This window comes from Ambystoma mexicanum, chromosome 4p (assembly GCF_040938575.1).
Source record: "Ambystoma mexicanum isolate Mex_15411 chromosome 4p, UKY_AmexF1_1, whole genome shotgun sequence".
Classification (NCBI taxonomy): Eukaryota; Metazoa; Chordata; class Amphibia; order Caudata; family Ambystomatidae; genus Ambystoma; species Ambystoma mexicanum.
The window spans coordinates 462,618,295-462,638,184 of NC_090927.1; the positions used below are offsets into that span (position 1 = coordinate 462,618,295).

Below are 19,890 nucleotides of genomic sequence, written 5' to 3' on the forward strand. Positions count from 1 at the left end.
ATAAAGGTTCTGTGAGTTGAAAATAAGCATATATTGCATTCATTTCGGGGGGGGTGTGTGTGTGAGTGCTCCTTGCAACTGTTCTTAAGAAATTGCATGTGTTTGAGCATACAACGAGCTAATTAACTTTCCTACCTTTGTATGTACAAATGTCCTCTTTGTTGTCTAAAGATTGCACACACCTCATAGAAACAGACCAGTTATTGTTTTCTCCCAATTCTTACAGTGCCTAGGAATAGACTAGGCCAGTACAAAAAACACAGTGAAGTCCCAGGCAGGAGAAAAAAACAGACAGAGGACGGTTTCCTAGGTATTAAAAGAAGACTTAAGAGACTTCCTCTTTCCCAGGAGCAGGCACACTTCCAGTAGTAAGCAGTGGTACAGGGGAGACAGACGAGATGGTCATGTACATTCTCAGCTCGTTCATGTCAACCTAATAAATGAAAAATGGCACATTTTGCATTGGAGTCATTACAATGGTTGATGGTTTATAACTGAAGCATGCTTCTACCAATCCAGTTCTTTTGACCTTTTGACGCAAATGATTTTGTTTTTCTGTCGGCTACCTTTTTTTAACGTAGGTTTCAAGACAAAAGTGGCATGCCCTCGGACTTACCAGGCCCAATTGTGTATGATGTTTCCGAAGAAGAGTTAATGGCGAGCATTGAACGTGAATATTGATCGACCAGCACGTCATCTTGGCTGCATCTTTGCTGTGGAGAATGACGCAGCTGAAAATCTGACAAAGAGTCTGCCCGGCTAGAACAAAAACCTTTTATGCACTTTATACTTCACTATTTAAAGACTGATGTGTACTTATATGACTGTTAAATTATGTAATTATTCTAAGCATGTTTCGGTTTGAGTTGTGCAGTTTTGACATTTTTCTTGTCTTAAGTTTTATGTACAATTGGTCCTATAGGATTTTGCGAACTGTCCAAAGTCTATTTCTGACATTGATAAGTTTCATTCATTCATGAAGGATTGACTGAGTAGCAAACCCAAGTTTCTCAAGTTGACTCACAATGCACCAATGACGCACATTGTAAGTAACAAGCTCCATTTATAATTATTTAGATCCATTTTCGAAATCTTCTTTATAGTTATACGTCTGTTTTCTGCACTTTGGAAAGTTTAAGAGTTGGGTGATCTGTGTGGGTCGGGACGAGTACCTTAGGAAGGAATGTTTCTCTCTAGAGATCCACCGGGAATTTTGTTAAAAAGGACTACCACTGTAGATCCAGGCTGTAGGGTCTTACAGTGCCTGTGCTGGGTAATAGGAGTTAAAGAAATGATGGTGGGTGATGACTCTGACAAGTCTTAATAATGTTAATGATGCTCATTTTTCTGGGAAAATGGCTGAGAAATAGAGTGTGGCAATTGAAATAGGAACTCGTCAAAGTTTGCAGGTGGCTCAATTCTTAAATTCAAAATGTTACCCTATTTAGTGAAACGAGATAACGTGAGGCGGTGTAAGCAAGAGTAACAATGATTGCCTTGACTTGTCTTGAAGCATCAGAGAGGTGGTAGTCCCAGGCAGAAGAAATGTTTTTTTTATACATTTTAATTTAGAAGTCAGGCAGGAGACCTCATTTTCAGTGTTGAGGGGGTCTCTTGTACAAAATACCACCTATTAAAAAACAGAAGTAAATGTGAGTGGTTTTGCCTGTAAAACATCCAGCGAGGTACTTCTCAGATAGAGGGAGTTTCTTTTACCCATGAGCTTTTTGCCAGACCAGTATAAAAGTAATGTTTCTAGTCACTGCATTCCTCCCAGTGCTCCTGAGAAAAGCTTGGAATATCCGCCATGATAACTGAGTTTTTGCTGCATAAAGGTAAAACAGCCCTAATGTTAGTCACCTGAGAGGCAACAGAACCACCAGTCAGGTGGTGTTGTAACGCACATGATTTCACCCTCACACTGTGTCAAAGCATAGGATGGCTGTCCTTGGATATCAGGCTTTACACACGTGTAAACGCGAAGCAACGTTGACAGCTCTTTACTGCTCCTCCCCGAAGTGAGAGGAATCATCTATCTTTCACTCAGGGGCGTTGCTAAGGGGGCTATAGCCCCTGATCTTTTGGTTGTAGCCCCGGATAGAATCTCAGGAGCTACAGCCAAAAGACTAGCTAGCCCCCAGTCCCAACAGTTCCGACATTAGCTTAGCCCCAGGTCTTTTCCAGACCTAGCAACTCCCCTGCTTTCACTATACAAGTTTGGGTTGTGTTACCAAAGTAACCTGTCACATTTAAGTGCTGCTTCAAATCCAGCTGCGCCTGCCACACTTCATTGAGGTGCAGGGCAGCCTGGGCATCGTAAGGCACCTTCACACCGTGGTTGTCTGTTCCGACCACTCTGTCGTGTTGTGCTCGAAGAACTCTAAAGCGGAGCGTAAGGGTAATCCAACTGCATCCTCCCTGATAGTGTACTCACAACCCACCTACCATGATTTCAGGATGTCTTTGTGCATGCTTGAAGGAAATGTTGTTGGTGGGCAGGGGTTCACCGTGGCCACACGGAACACATTTGGCGTTTGTAACCCCTGTCCTAGCTCAGGATAAGCAGTTTGTGAAACCCAGCGAAGGAATTGCAGGTTCTACTGGAAGGTAATACTCGGCCACTGCCTAGAAGGCCACTATCGGGCATGCTGCCCGATGGACGATACAATCAGCAGGTTTATGGGGGAGACGGTGCCTAGGGCAGAAAAGAATAATAGCATAGGCACTAGAAGATTAAGTAGAGCACGGCGGACAATTTAGAGTTGTAGGACACTAGCCAGATGCGAAAGTCACTCGCCCTCATTTGTGAAAGAAGTGTGATGGGTGACGCTTTGCAAGTCCATGTGCTCCAAACCTTCAGCAGTAGTGTGTTGCGTTAGCTACAACCATGACACATACATATTACATTATGGTACTTACAGGATACATTCCCTGGTTGATGGACAGGTTATAAAACGCTTCTGTGAATCAGGCTCTTAAGAGAGTTCCTCTTTCCCGGGAGCAGGCGAACTTCCAGTACTAAGGAGTGGTACAAGGGAGACAGACGAGATGGTCATGTACATTCTCAGCTCTGTCATGTCAACCTAATGGATGAAAAATGGCACGTTTCACATTGGAGACATTACATTGGATGATGTGTGATAACTGAAGCATGCTGTTACCAATTCTGTTATTTTGACCTATTGACACAAATGGTTTTGTTTTTTTTGTCTGCTATATTTTTGCATAGGTTTCAAGCCAAAAGTGGTATGACCTCGGACTTACCGGGCCCAATTGTGTATGATGTTTCTGGTTGATGGGCAATTATAACATTGTCTGTCACTTTTGGAGAGGAGCTGGCTAAGAATGTTCTCTGTACATGGCTTCTAATCCGAGTACACCCCTGGATACAAATGTGGCTAAGCGCTTGTATGGCAGAATTGGCATCTTGTCCAGACGAAAATTAGAATGCGGGAAGTGTTTTTTTTAAAAAAATCGAGTGACATTTTAATTCCACCAGTAGCTCGTTTATGCTTTGATCAAGCACTGGTAGTACTTTGAATGCAAAGCATCATGGTAAGGTGACCTCAAAGATTTCCCATTAAGAGGTGTTTTGGGTGGGTAGAGTCATGAATGGGTGGGAATGGCCATAGCGATTAGCATGGCCATGGGCAGGCAATGGGTGGGCACATGACCAAACAAGGCCTACAGACTGTCCCTTCTCATATGTTATTCCTCCCTATATGTACTCCAATGCAATAGTTTTGGCTTATAGGTGTCGCAAGCGCCACCTAATAGTCCAAACTAAAAATGAAAGAAAAAAGAGAGGAATAGTGAAAAGAAAAACTAAAGCACAAAAACTATGAAATAAGACACACAATTAATCATAAAAGTATCACATGGAAATGCGTTTTCCTTTTTGAAAGCATATTATTAAAACAAAAACACAAAGTTTAACTTTCTTTTAAAAAGTCAAGCACTTTCCATTTTTTACAAACCCAATTTTACCATGAACATTACTTACCTAAAGAGGCTGACAGCACAGGCTTTTGAAATGCCTGAAGACACTGCACTTCACGGGGAGCTGCAGCAACGCAGGCACTCAGAGGTGTCTGTGATGGTATCGCTTTCATTAGAAAGGCACAGGTAGAGGGAGGAGCCCAGGCCTTCAGTGTGGAGATCATCATGCCGGCGTTCGTTTGGCAGTGGATACCACTGTCAGGTATGTGGCACCTAGAGGTTGGCGAGCCTGGCGGGACTGGCCCGAGCTCCAACAGGGGCTCCAGCCCGAACCTCGTTTCTGGCTGTTACTCCTGGACGCCACGAACCGCCACGTGCCCCACCATGACTGTCCAGTATAAGTGTGACAGTGGGCACACGATGGCGGCAAGAGAAAAAGCAAAAAAAAGCAGCTCACTTTGCTTGCAGGCCCAGCCCGCCAAACACACCACCCTCGAACCATGACTTCATGTCCCGCCCCAGACAACACGATTGGTTGGGGGCAGATCGGGGTGTCGCTCTGTGCAGGATGAGACAGGCGTGCAGCAGCTACCACGGATTTAATTAACGTAGGCCCTGTTGTGGGGCACTGCATACCCCAGTGCAATGTTCTGTGAGCCCCCAGATCCCTGTAACAGACTCACACAGAGACGTCCACTCGGTTCGGGCTCCCCGGACGCAATGACCGTCAGGGCATGCCCCCTTTATTTAAAGGCAAGCAGCGGAGTGCAAAGTCACTCCGCCGCGTGCCGAAGCCCTAAAAGAGGCAGCACCACACTCCTCCTTTTCCATGAGGACAAACAATAAACACTTCAACAATAACAATCAAAATATAACTTAATAACCAGTTAACAAAATCAAACCACACAACTGTGCTCTTCAACCCCTTTAACCACAGCCACCCAGGGGCCCTCCTCCCCCTTGAAGGGCAGACCCCACCCGGGTCACACAAAATCCTTGTTCCAGAACATAGTTTCTGAGGCAAACAGGTTTCCCTCACCCTGTCCTCAGGGGGTACCTTCTGCTCGCCTCCGGGAGAGGAGTTCCACCAGTGGCCGGTTTACTAACAGGGGCTCAAGAGGGACGTACCCTCATCGGGTATGTCCACAACGTCTTGGTCCTGGGGTGCATCAGTCCTAGGCTCCCCCGTCTCTTAAAGAAGCTCACATTCCTCGTGACCGACGCCCGGCCATCCGAGGCGGTCACCATGGACCCTTTTACAGCAACCACGTCAAGCAGCTCCAGTTCATATGTCAAGGATAGCTTCCCATGGGGGTGCCTGTTTCGAATTAGCACCTCATCCCCCGGCACGAGGTGTTTTTGTCGGAGGCCTCTCCTCACATTCTCCTGCTCAGTCCTCAGCCGGCGGTCTTGTTCCACCTGCTGGCTGTCAATTACCCCTAGTTCCTTTTCTCTGACCTTGGGCAGCAACCCCCTCGGGCACCGTTTGAATAGTGCTTGTACTGGGGCCACCCCATGGAGGTGTGTAGGGTTGTCTGGTAGACCCGCAGGAATTGGTATAGCGCCCGTTCCAGGCACCTTCCTTGCCCCTGCGCGATGCGGAACACCTTATTCAGTCTCTCCGCCTCCCCATTTGTCCTGGGCCAGAGCGGGGTAATTTTCTGGTGTTGCTCTTCATAATCGTCCATCAGTGCTGCAAATCGCTCTCCTTGGAATGGCGCCCCATTGTCTGAGTTCAGGGTTGTGGGGAATCCATGGGCAGCGAAGACCTTCTCCATTGCCACCACCACGTGCTCAAAGGCCACTGACTTGATGAATTCGACTTCCGGGTATCTGGAGTACTCATCCACCACCACCAGGAAGTGAGTGCCTTGCGTGGTGGACCCAAAATCCGCATGGACTACCTCCCAGGGCCGCGTGCCACGGGGCATGGCCTCGATGGCGGGATCCCTCTGCCCGGGAGACACTGCCTCGCACCACACGCACGAGACCACAAACTCGTCAACTCGTCGGTCCAGCTCAGGGAACCATACCTTGAGGCATTGGTGGGCCTTGGTGATTCGTATGGGCTTACCAATCACCTCTTGGACCTTGGCCTGAGGGATCACGATCCGATCGCACCTCAATAGCAGCCAGGTAGCCAAACAGTTCTTCCCTCTCTTTCCACAGCTGTTCAAGTGCCACCTTTGCCTCCTGCGTGCACCCTGCCATTGATTCCAGCACGCTCCTCCAGGACCCTTGCTGCATGGCCGTTCTTAGGATATGGAAGCATTCATCCTGTGCTGCCGCGGCCTCCAGTTCCTCCAGAGGCAACGCATTGGGGGTTGCCACCTCCACCACCAGTTGAACCTGGTTGTCGGCTTATGCCGCACATGCGTCCATCTCGCCGTCGGTGGCTCCCCTCGGATGGCGAGACAAATAGTCAGCCACGTTGTTGGAGCCAGGCCGATAGACCAGCGAGACCCCATACTCCAGTAGCGCGAGCATCCATCTTTCGATCCTCGCCAGTAGTTTCGATGATGACCCAGCCAGGATGGGAGCAGGGGCTTATGGTCGGTCACAACTGTCACTGGTCTACCCAGCACATACAGGCTGAAGTGCCTGAACCCCCAAAAAACAGCCAGGGCCTCCCGCTCGATCTGGGAGTAGCGCTGCTCAGTCACAGACAGCACTTTGCTGGCGTATGCGACCGGGTGGACGGTGGAGCGGGCCTGATCTGTGTCAAGACGGCCCCAGGCCAAACGGGCTGGCATCCACAATTATCTCGGACTGGAGAGCGGGGTCAAAGAACGCCATTGTGTCTTCTGCCGTGAGGGTGTTCTTAATGTCCTCGAAGGCTGCTTGCTCAAGCGGTCCCCACTGCCACACAGTCTCTTTTTTGGTGAGGGCCCTTAGGGGCTCAGACCTGGGCACCAGGTTTTTGATAAAGTGGCCACAGTAGGTCACAGTGCCCAAAAAGCTTCTGACCTCTGATACATTTTCTGGTGGGCGTGCGTCTGTCCTTCACTTTTCTGGGATCGGGAGATACTCCTCCCTCCTTAAACATGAAGCCAAAGAACTCGATGTTTGTCTTCAGAAATTCACATTTCTCCCGATGGAGGGTGAGGCCCAATGACTGCAGCCGTTCAAAAGTCTTTGCCAGCTTGTGTAGGTGTTCCACTTCAGACTTAGCAAATACAAGAATATCATTGCTAATGTTCAGCACGCCGTCAAGGTCTGCCAGTGCAACCCTGATGATATTTTGAAAAACCTCAGCCGCCGATGATACCCCAAAACTGAGACTCTTATATCGGTAGAGGCTTCGATGAGTCGTGAATGTTGTGATGTACCTGGACTCTGGGTGCAACATGACCTGATAGTATCCGGCCCTGAGATCGAGCTTCGAGAAGAAGCAGGCCTCCTGCAACTCGGTGATAATATCATCTATGGTCGGTGTCAGGTGTTGCTCTTTCCGGATCACCTTGTTGGGGAGTTTCATATCTACACAGATCCTTACCGAGTCAGGTTGCTTAGGTTTTCGGGCCACCACAATGGGTGACACCCATGGTGTCGGGCCATCCACTTTCTCAATGATGTCGAGGTTGTCCAGCTCTTTGTCTACCAATTCCCTCAGATGGAAGGGAACCCTGCGGTGCTGGAGGGCAATGGGTTGCACCGATTCGGTGATATGCAGCCTCACTGGGTCACCAGTCATCTGTCCAATCCCTTGGAATAGTTTGGAATACTTGTCAAGAGAAAGTCTTCATGTCCTCCACGTATACTGAATACGCAAAGCTTATGATTCCGAGGGCTTCCGCCGCCGCACAGCTCAGCAGTGTGTTGGTGCTGATGGGTGTCACATAAAAACGTGATTTTATTATTGAACCACCATGCCCCACCTGAGCTACAAATGCACCATCCAGGGGAATTGGTTGGGAACCCCCGAATGTGAAGATGCAAGACCTAGGGGCGGATAGCTTTGGGAGGCATTTCATGGCATCATAGTGTTCTCTGGCCATCACATTAACGGATGCCCCCCGTGTCCACCAGCAGAGGGATGGGAGACTCATTAACTGCCACAATGCACCACGGCTGCCTTTGGCTCTTGGACTTGAGGGCCTCTATGCTTGATACAAAGAAAATGTTCTCTTCGTCAAGTTGTGCGCCCTGCTAACCCTGATTGACGTGGGTGACATTGGGCGGGCAAGACTGTCTGAAGAAACCAGACCGCACTGGACCCCTGGGCACCATCACAGGCAGGGACTCTGCATACCCTGGCTTAGTGGTCAGCCAGGCTGCACCAACCGCATGTTCTTCCTGCCGCTGGGCACTCTGCAGGGTGAGGCAGGTCATACCCACACTTTAGGCTTGCCACCCCCGGCTTGCCGCCCCTATCGTGGAAGTTACCAGACGGCCTCCTGGCACCCCTGCAGCCACACCCCACTGCACAGACCTCTGTCTTGATGGGACGTGTCCCTGCTTCCATTCTGGAAACACGTACCTCCGATACTTCCTGGCAGCGACCCAGCTCTAAGATGCGGGGCAAAGTGATCCCAGGTTCTCTCAGCACCTGGCTCTGCAGCTTTCCTCATGAACACTCTTGTATGAGAGGGTTCCTGACCATGTCATCAGGGTTGTCCCATGCACATGCCACCGACAGCCGCCTGAGATGGCCATAGAAAGTGTCCAGTGTCTCATCTTCCTTCTGGCGGGTGGAGAGCATCATAGAACGCTCATAGTCAGCATTGGCCAATGGAAGAAAATGATTAAGAGCGGTCTTTGCTGCGCCATAGGAAGCATCAGCAGGCTGGAGGGAGTCAAATATCTTGTGCACCGCAGGCACTGCGGCATGCAGTAATGTGGCCAACATGCTGTCATCGTTGGTTTCCATTGTTGCCCTGAAATACATGTCCAAACGATCGATCCATCGCCTCCACCTAGGCCCAAGGCTGGATGGAGGGCCAGACACGTTGAACTCAGGGATGGGTTGAAGTGCCGCTGGGGGCCTCATCTGGGCGATGGCTGGAAGTGCAGGTAGGAGCTGGCCTTGAGGCTGTTGTTGAACTGCTGGTTGCCCTCCGTCCTGATTAGCCGGATCACTCATGGGTCAAGCGTACAAGCACCCCTCTCAGATGATACAGGGGCCGCAACTCACCCAGCCAGATTGGCCAAATGGGCCAATTTGATCTTCAAAACTTCCACACCAGGACACATAAGGCACACCAATGCAGACGCTCTTGATCTTCAGATGTCCACACCAGTTCAGAATCAGGGCGTAAATTATGTAGCAGAAAGTCCAAATCACAAAGTTTATGGCTACAAATGGTGTAATTTAGCCCAAAACCAGCGAGGAGTTTCCATAAATTCAGCCAAATCCGCCGCGTGCCGAAGCCCTTAAAAGGGCAGCACCACAGGCCCCACTTCCCGCCCTATCTTCATTTTCTGGGCATTTCTTTCCATTTTGCAGGTGCTGTGTGGGCAAAATGGATAGAAATGGCCAAATATGAAGACTTTAGTTTTTTTCATATTTGGCCATTTCTTTCCATTTTGCCAGCGCTGCGTGGCCAAAATGGAAAGAAATGCCCAAATATGATACAAAAATGAATGTGGCCCTGCAAGGCCACGTTTAATTCTTTTTCTTTTTCTAGGGGAGGCAGGGCTTTCATGGGCTCAGTCTGTAGTGGGCTCCTAGAGCCAGACCTGACCCCCAGGCTCTGCCCTACCCATGAAATCCCTAGCTCCCCCAGCTCTAGTGGCACACTATTTAGGTATAAGGCAGGTTTGAAAAATACAATAGATCTCCCAGGCAAATCGTGCCATAATGTAAAACATTATGGCACGATTTGCAAGTTTCAAACATGAAAGCGGCAAGACGTCTGTATCTCTCCCTTTCATCACTGCATGTCATTGCCGCAGCGAGCACTGGAAGCTGGATTTCTGAAGGGCTGTGGCAGATTCCTCTGTCCTGGGAGCGCAGAGAACTCTTCCTCTTATGTGCCGGTGTGAGCTAGAAATTAGAATCCTGTGTCTGGGCTGACTTCGGAGTGTGCAGCGCATAATGTCCTCGCGTCAGGTTACATCAAATTGATCTATTGTTTGTCAGAGCTCCTGCTGCTGGCCTGGCATTCGGATCTTTAGCGGCAGAACAGACGGCATTGTCTTTAGCAAGGGGGCCGCCTGTTAAAATCATGACATAATGTCAGTGACATTATGGCACAATTTGCAAGTTTCAAATATGAAAGCAATCTGGAGGTAAGGCTGTGCTCAGGGTTGCGCGAAGTGTTAGCATGCACGCTTCTTGCAAAATTAGCAAGTGTTGCAGTGCTGAGAGTGCTCACTTCAGGGAAGGCCGGCCCGCGCTCTTCGGCTAACGTGGGAGGTGTTAGATTCTCACTTGCCGGTGCACCAGTGGAAGAGAGAAAGTATGAGGCCCCGCGTGGAAGGCCCGGCTGGGGGAGAGCAATGACTCATACACACACACGTAGTGAGGATCGTGCCCGGAACTGCCTCACTCGGGGCAGGCCCTTTTTTACAGGTGCCTTACGTCACCACGCTCGCGGGACATAAGGTGTACATAACATTCCTCCTTTTTCCCAACAAATTGCAATAATAAATATCCTATGTAACTGTGTTAACCTATCCAACTTAACTCTACTGTGCACTCTAGTCCAGCACAGATTTGCCCTCCCTCCAATGTCATTTTACCACTCGTAGGGCCTCATTACGACCCAGGCGGTAAGGAGTTAATGGCGCCGTAAAAGGTGGCGGCGCCGTTAACCCCTTACCGCCTAATTACGAGGTCTCTTTGCGGGTCCCGACCTTAACGGCTGGTTTTTACCAGCCGTTAAGGATTGGACCCGCAAAGGGACCTTGGAGGTATTTATGGTACCGCAATTTGCGGTACCGTAACTACCGCCTTCCCCATTTCAATTGAGCCCTATGGGGGCAAAAATGGGAATGGGGAAGGCCAATGGTGAATGGGGAATTACTGCCCGCCAACCTTGGAATGGGGTGGTAACTCCGCCATTCACCATGGCGCAATCGGTAAAATATTAGCGCCATGGTTACCGCCTTGGTCGTAATGACCCCCATAGTCTTTTAACCTTTCCGGGGCTGTCAGTGCTGTTCTTAAAGCATAATGCCACTGTCTAGGGGCCGTTCCCAGACCTGTGTCCTGTTGTGGCTCACCTTCCTCACTTGGGGATGCCTCATCCAGCCCATCCGGTGGTTCGTCTGCTTCGTACCTCGAAGTCGACACTCCCTCGAGTTGGTGGTTCTCATCCTTCAGCGGCGACTCCACTTCCTCCGAGAGCTGCTGGTCCCTACCAGTCCACATTTGTTGTGGCACCCTCTTGAACCACGAGGCATTCCTGGTGATCAGGCGGTGCCCTCGTGCTGCCATTACCATTGTTCCCTGTCTTCGGGTTACAGTTCAGGGGACCAGGTCATACTGTGTTTCGAGCTTGGTCTTCGTGGGGTTGTGCACCACCAACACCTGGTCACTGACTTGGTGTTTTGAGTTCCGTGCATGCCTCCTGATGCTCATGCGCTCGTTTTCAGTTATTCTCCTATGATGAGTGCAATTGCTGTCATAGGTGCCTGTGCCCCTGCTTGGGTGGTGTGGAATGGATGAATTTATCACTGTCCCATACATGAAGTCTGCCGGTTTTAGACCTGTGGTGCTGTGGGGCTGGAGTGTGCCCGGGATAGGCGTATCACCTTGTTAATGGTTCGCATGAACCTCTCTACGTCGCTGTTTGCTTGTGGCCATCTCGGCATGATGTGGTGGTATTGGATGTTCTGGTCATCCAGGTACTTTTTGATCTCCGTACCCTGGAAAGGCGGTCCATTATCACTTGTAATGCGTCGTGGCAGGCCATGGGTGGCGAACATCTTTTCGAGTGCCAGTATCACCATTTCTGCTGGTGTGGATGACACAATTTCCACCTCCGGGTATCTTGAGTAGTCATCGATAGCTACTAACAGGTACATGCCTTCCTGAACCGTGCAAAAGTCAATGCTGATTGCGTCCCATCTTGAGGACCCCTGCTCTGCCGCTTGTTTGGGTTCGGGGTTCGGTGGTGCACTTGTGATCTGGCAAGGGAGGCAGGCTGTTATGGGTTGTTCCACCTTGGTGTTGATGTGTGGGAACCACACTCTGTGTCGGATTCTGGCTTCAGTCCTGACCATACCTTGGTGGCCTTCATGGGCCAGCGCTATGATTCGGTCCTGTAGACTGTTAGGGATCACGATCCGTGCCCCTCTCAGGATTAGTCCTTCACTGGTGACCGACAGGTCTTATCGTACCGGGAACATGCCCATGAGGAAGTCTCTGGCTTCGGGTGTGCGGTTTTGTACATTGCGGAGGAAGGATTTCCACTCGCCTGATATGTTGGAGTCTTTGATTAGGTCACAGCAGGGTTCGGTTTGGGTGGCTTCTACGATGTCCTCGATGTTGACCGCTTTGGGTTTCATAGTATGCATGACCTGGCATATGTGCTGCTCGGTTTCTTCTGCCACATTCACTTCCCCTGCAGGGGCCGCCCTCGGGTGCCTGGGTAGGACGTCCGCTGGGTTGCTGGTTCCTGGTTGGTAGGTTAACTCAAACTTGTATTGCTGCAGGTATAGCAGCCACTTCCCTATCCTGGCCAGGGGGTGCGAGAATGATCCAGTGAATATGGGGATGAGGGGCTTGTGGTCCGTGTAGGCCCTGAACTTCCGTCCAAATAGATATATGTGGAAATGGTCGGCAGCCCCACAGTACTGCAATGGCTTCTTTCTCTATGTTTGAGTATCGTTGTTCAGTTGGAGTCAGGGCGCGGGACGCATAGGCAATTGGCTTTGTCTCTCCTGTCCGATCAACTTGAACGAGGATGGCCCGAGGCCAACGGGTCTGGCGTCGACGTATAGTTCTGTTGACAGTGTGGGGTCATAGTAGGCCATTGTTGTCTCAGCTGAAAGGGATGTTTTGCCTCCTGGCAGTCGGGGCTCCAGGCCCATTTTGTGTTGGATTTGGTGAGTACTCTGAGCGGCTCGGACATTGTTGCCAGGTTGGGGATGAACCTCCCGCAGTATGTCGCCATACCTAGGAAGCTGCGTACCTCTGTGGGTGTTGTTGGTGGAGAGGCTTTGTTGTTTTCTGCAACCTATTGTGGGTCAGCTGATACCCCAGCGCTGTTAAACACGTATCAGAAAAAAGTGATCTATTCCTTCATCAATTCACAATTTTCCTGGTGGATGGTCAGACCTGCGGCCTTCAGTCTGCTGAGCACCATCTCGAGGCGATGCATGTGTTTGTGTCTGTCGCTGGCATGGATGAGGATGTCATTGCTGACATTGAGTACTCTGGGGATGCCCTGCATCACCTCTTGGATGGCCTGTTGGAAATCCTCAGCCGCTGAGGAGATGCCGAAACGTAACCTTTTGTACCGGCGTAGGCCCAGGTGCCTGGAAAAGGTAGTGATATATCTGGAGTCACGATTCAGTTTTAACTGATGGTATCCAGCGTTGAGATACATTTTTGAGAATACCTTCGACCCCGTGAGGTCAGTGATAATTTTGTCGAGTGTGGGGGTGATGTGTCGTTCCCGCTTGATTGCTGCATTTGGAAGGCGCATGTTGATGCATATCCTGACCTTTACCGGTTTCTTCGGCTTCTTTGTCCCCACCATGGGTGATACCCACGGTGTCGGCCCAGCGACTTCCTCTATGATTTCTGCCTTTTCAAGTTCTCGCAGCTCCTTTTTGACTTGGTCCCTCATGTGGAATGGGGTTCTTCTGTGACGCACTGCTTGGGGCAGTACTGATTTGTCGTTGTGGAGCTTTATACGTTTTCCTTTCAGGCATTCGATGCCTTTGAGGAGGCCCAGGTACTTCTTGAGGAGGCTGGTGATGTCTGTTGGGTCTGTTACGTCACAGATGAAACGGATTAGTCCCAGGTCTTCCGCTGCATCCTCACTCAGTAGGCATTCGATGCCCGCATTGACGATGTATACCTTTGACTGTAGCACTCGGTCGCCTCTACTGAGTGTTGTTCTGAAGCGTCCCTCCACTGGTAGTGGGGTCTTGCATCCGTAGGGAAATAGCAGCGTGTCCGTCGGCTTTAAGCCAGGATGGGGCATAGTTTTTGGAACATAGTTGCCGGCATGACGTTTATGGATGCCCCAGTATCAATTGTCATTTGTGTCTCTTGCCCTGTATGGCTAATAGGCATTTTCGTCTTCTTTGCTTCTTCGCCGACTCCACGCCTCTGTGTTCGAGTGCCGAGACTAGGTAGACTTTTCTCCCCCTTCTCATTTGTCCGCTTTCTGCATCTTTCGTTATGTCATCATCACCTGCTTCTTCGGTTGATGAGTTGGCAGTTTCAACACGGCAGGCGTTGGCTTGTTTCTTTTTCTTAGGGATTCTTTTGTCTTGTTGTGGTTGGGGGCATTGTGGTTGCCCATATGATCTGCAGACTCTCACATAGTGGTTCTTACGGCCACATGCTCTGCACGTGGCTCCATGTGCTGGGCAATTTCATCTTCCATGACGCACGCCTCCGCACCATCCACATTCTGTAGGTCCTGGAATCCTTGACTGCCACAGAGGTGAATTGTTTGTGTCATTGGGGTCTTCTCTCGGCTGCTGGCGGTTGGCGATTTGGGCTATTGTCGCTGTCGTCAGCATCAGTTGGAGCTTCTGCAGTGTGGTGCTTATGTGTGTCGCCCTCGCATGCGACAGTTCTCTTTGATGCCCATATTTGAGGATCCTGGCTAGGGAAATGCCTTTTCCGCTCAACACCATTCTGTGCAGTTTTTCAGAGATTTGGCGTCTTAGCTCCTTTTCGACATTGTCGAATTCACACAAGAGTGCGAGTTTTCTGAGTCTCGTGTGGTAATCGTCGAGTGTTTCTTCCTCCATCTGGATGGTCGTGCAGAAGATGAAAGTCTCATAGTCTGGTTCAGTTGTGGCATAAAATGGGCTGTGAGAGCATCTTTGGCTAGTTGGTAGATGTCTGAGCCATCTCCGATTACCAGTGAGTTGAAAATTCGGAGGACGTCATCATCCAGATTGAGCGGAAGGTGTAATCTCATCTTCCTGGGCGTTGTGATGTCTTTACAGTCCATCGCCATTTCAAACTGCTGGATCCACAATAGCCAGCGGGGACCCACTGACGATGTGTCGGTGTAGGGGTTGAATGGTCCCAACGCCATTGTCGTTCCACCAGGCGGTCACAGGGATGGTGTTGCGGGTGAGAGTGACGGTGCTAGTCCCGACGGCGTGCCAGGTCTGGGTGTGGACAGGCCAGTCGCCATGTTGTTCTGATATTGGGGTTGCCACAGTTAACGTGCGTGTGCAGTGAATACTCCTCACCTTCGTGATGTTGTCGATGGGGTGTCGAGGTACCCAGTGGCTCTCCTCTGTTGTTGAATGTGTTGTAGTGTCACCTCCTGCGTTGCCTGGCCTGATGATAAATCTGTGGGCAGGCCCAGGTTCATATCTGTTCAGAGACTGCAATGCTTTGCAGTCTTAGTGATGTTGGGGCGTTGTATGAGGAGATGAGGTAAAGGGTAGCAGGACAAAAGGGAAAAAAAATATATCTTTTTTTTTTCTTCGGGTGGGGGATGGTCCCACCACCGTGTTCCCAAAATGTGCCCGTGTCGCGGGCTTGTAGGCTGAGTTGTAGCTTCCGCACGTGGTGCTTGTATCTTTCGTCCCTCGTCGCCAGTGTTAGATTCTCACTTGCCGGTGCACAGGCGGAAGAGAGAATGTATGAGGCCCTGCGTGGAAGGCCCGGCTGGGGGAGAGCAATGACTCGTACACACACACGTAGTGAGGATCGTGCTCTGAACTGTCTTGCTCGTGGTGGGGCAGGGCCTTTATTTACAGGCACCTTACATCACCGTGCTCACGGGACATAAGGCGTACATAACAGGAGGCTGTCAGATGCACAACGGGGGCAAAAAGACACTCCTGCCCCTGTTTTTTCAAGCACTACGGGACCAAGTGCCCCTGCTTCCCCCATGTACTCAGCGCCTATGGCTTTGGGTGCCGTCATCCCAATTAAGTAGCAGCGCCCTGTGTAGGACTGGGAGGGGCTCCCTCCTCCAATGATGGCCTGGAAAGTATAGTGCCTGAGAGAGCCCAGGAAATGGCTTTGCCGCTTTGGGTGCTGTGATCCCAAAATGGGTGTTGCGCTCCGTGCAGGGATGGGAGGGGCTGACATTGATAAGCCAATGATGGCCTGGAAAGTATAGTGCTTCAGAGAGACCAGGAAACGGCTTCTTTTGTATAAGCGCCCTGGTCCAATTTTCACTCGCCATTTTCGAGTGGCAAGTGGACATTTTGCACACTGAAGTAGAGTCTATCGTTGATTTAACAGCAGTCAGGGAAATATAATGACTCAACTGGCCTGGAGGTCTTTGTTTGCAATTACAGTCCATACCATCCTTTTCACAGCCTTTAGTCATTGAACGGTTTCTTCCTTCCAGGCAGATTTTTCCTTTTCGGAACAACTCCAAACTTTTAAACAAAAATATAGATAATTGCCTTGTAATGCCAGTTGAATTGCATTACACAAGAAAAACATCAAATCACAAGTAGTGCTCAAGTAGGACAGAGTAACTGCTGACAAAATGACACCATCTCTCAATCTTAAAAATAAGCAAAAAGACGTGAAAAGAAATTCGGAATTCTTTGAATGAATGCAAAAAAAATTAAAGATAAATAACATTTTAAAAAGCATGAAAATAGAGAAAGGCTTAAGCTTAATAGATGAGAGGTTAACACAAATAGCGGGCAAAACATGCTCAGAGCAATTAAAAGGCAATGTAAGAACTCTTTTGGATACTTCTCAGTGGGACAAATGCTATGCCACCCGAAACACAGTTGAATGTGACCTCTGACGCAATGTGGGTGGCCATATAGAATTAATATTCCATCCTGGGACAGGTTTTCAGTCAGGAAGGTAATGACAGTTACTGCCAGCTGAACATATATCATCAATTACCGAAATAGGAGGCTTTATTAAATCATTAAAATGTTTGCATGCCCCTGACCGGATGCAATCTCGAACTTCATAAACAACAATGCAGAGTTGTCGGCTCTTCTACTTTACCCCTTGTTCCAGGAAATCGGCACAACAGGGGTGATATTTGGGCAATGGCGTAAACGAATTTTGATCCCATTTAGAAAAAGGGATTCTGACTGTTGCTGGGGAAACGACTGATAGCTCTCCTTTATGGCTATGGAAAATTACTTGCCAAGAGCTTATTAACAGAACTTACAACATGGGTAGCGACCAACAACCTTTTACATTTCTGTCAATCACCCAAACTGGCTTGCAGAAAGACTGTCTACTTCAGTCAACTCATTCATGTTAATTCAGTCAGCAAATATAGCAAAATCAGATGGGTAATACCCACTATAGTTAACCATAATATATTAAATTACTGCTACGTTTGATATGGTGGACAGACAGTTTCTGTGGGTGAAACCTCAATCATAGGGCATCGAAAGCGGGTCTACTGGCAATGTTACTCACTTTATACTCTGAGACTCGGATATGTGTGTGAGTGGATATGCTAAAAGTAGTCAGGCAGGTATGATACCTGGGGTCAACTATAGATTCCAAGGTAATTGAAAACCAGTATACAAAGAAAGAGCCAATCACAATCATTCCCTAATGTCTCTACATAGAGCCTTTGTTGTAACATGGTAGCTATATGCTTTAGTCACCAGTGTTTGCATATCAAGCTATTTATTTGGAGAAGAATTGTGGGCAGATAAGGACATACAATAGTTGGGCACCATAGCCGGCCAAAAATGGTCAGGGGTTCTAGGCTTATCAGCCCCACTTAACCTTAAGCTAAACAAACTGAGATTGATCTTCTTATATGTGTTGATGAAATTGTGCTGCTAGACTTGTCTGACCAGAATATAGTTCACTGAGGAAACTTCTCTGCTAACGTCGCGAGAAGTATAATTCGCAATTACCAAAGAGAGGTTTTACAAGCAATATGGGCAACTACTTCTAGAGTCTACTAAAAGTCAATCTTTGTTTATATCGCACCCTTATCAAACATCATGTTCCTTCTTTAAATACTTATCGTGGTTACCATTTTTAAAGAATACATACTCTCGTTTTTGATGAGTATGCCACAATTTCATGTAACTGCATTTTAATCAATTAGCTGCAACTAAGATTTTGAGTTTTTGTGTAAAAATCCTTCTCAACTTGAATCACAGCCCTTGATGATTAGATGTCCTCTATCTAACGAGATAAAACTAACTGTGCTTAATTGCCGTAGTCTGGAGTAGCGGTGAATGATGATGAGCTTTGTGTGAATGCATGAGGGTTTAACAATATGGCACGGAGACTGCCATTCTTGCTTTTCTAAAAAGGTATTGGACTACATTTGAAAAACGTTATAGTAAATGCTTAATGGGACATATTGCTCTCATTACTCATGTTGACATTTTCCATGAATGCTTGATTGTCAGCAGCAAGAAGTATATGATTCTGCAACTTTATTTGATGACGACTTATAAAATCGGGGCTGGTATTTTAGCATTTTGTATGAATTCATGTATTCTCTTATGTGTTTAAGATTTTATATAGACCAATTGATAAAATAAAATGTTTTTAAAAAAAAAGAATCACCAGGAGTGATTCCTGGTCTCTGTTTCAATGAAGTATGTGAAGATGGGACCAGGATACTTGGATGCCTGGAGTTGACACATTCAAAGCTTCCATATGGCGCTACAAGAGCAAGGTCTGTTTTGCCTAAAACGTATGTCACGGAAAGCAGCAAGATCTTGAAGAGCAGGGGAAATCTGTACCAAAGCTGAGAAAATGGAGCCTTTTCCGGAAGATACGCCACATCAGCTGGCAGGAAAAATTCTGTTCGCCCACACCCCAACGTGGAGGGATACAATCCCTGTACTTGATCCTTCACCCACAACGTAATGTTTGTCTTCCTTTCAGTAAGTTTCCCCCACTCTGCAGAAACTGGACGTGGCAGCATCTTGCATCTTAATTTTATTTTTTCTTTCAGTTTGAAATATGGATATGTCATTGCATTTTTTGTAAGTGTTAATTCTGTATTTAATTGGTGCTCACAGCAACCTTTCCTAAATGATGTTCTTCCCCTCTTCCTACCGCCCCTCCCCACCAAACAGTCATCTGAGAAGGGGCCACTTGATGTGCTAGGCCAAGGTGTGTATATGAGAGGCTTGTGAGAGTCCTATTACCACCCTCACCCCCTCTACACACACAGAGTTCCCCTTGATCTGACCACCATTGCAATGTCGCTGGGCATCAGGCAATAAAAAGGTACTAATGCAAGCTCTGGAGCAAGAAAAAAACAACCAGAGCAAACAGTGGCACAATTACAGTATCGCAGAGGCTTTGGGTCAGTGGGGCTTTGTTATGAAGACGTATGTATAGGTGTTGCTCATGGAACCAAAGCAGAAAATCAAAGGTAATGTGGAGAAACTCTCGAAAATGATTGCATTACATGGTATTGCAAACGTATGAAGGTAGTTTAAGGACTTCTATCTGAATTGCACTGTTGATATATTTGGACATAGGCACATCGTCAATTTTCATGCTTGACTTCTCTCCTTGTCTATTTGTGATTTATGCATTGCTTCCTTATTAATCATGGCAGTACACAAACCTATTGTATTTTCACTTCCAGAGCCACAGCACTACCTTGTGTCAGATATTTAGGTAACATCATTAAATATGCAAAAGGGATTGTTCTCAGGGAATTTCGACCACTGGTCACAGACAACCCCCTTAACTAAAGGCACTTTTCTTGCTCCTAGTTCAGGTTCTTAAACAGGTCTGTTCACTGATCAATATTAAGCACCTTACTCTGCAAGCACTTGACATCCTCAATAATCTTGGTCTTTATGCTGCTGGCATGATTCTAGTGTGGAGATCTTTACGCTGCCACATTTATCCTGTATTAGATCGAGGGATCA

The 19,890-nt window shown here is 48.3% G+C and overlaps 1 protein-coding gene across 1 annotated transcript in view; it reads left to right on the forward strand.

Annotated features, from left to right (window-relative positions):
• Nucleotides 1–18,558, forward strand: part of LOC138453292 (uncharacterized) — a 150,054-nt gene extending 131,496 nt beyond the window's left edge. The window contains exon 3 of the mRNA XM_069605985.1: nucleotides 582–18,558. Within this exon, the coding sequence (XP_069462086.1) occupies nucleotides 582–681 (100 nt within the window). The 3' untranslated portion in view covers nucleotides 682–18,558. The remainder of the gene's footprint in view (nucleotides 1–581) is intronic.
• The last annotated feature ends 1,332 nt before the right edge of the window (nucleotides 18,559–19,890 follow it).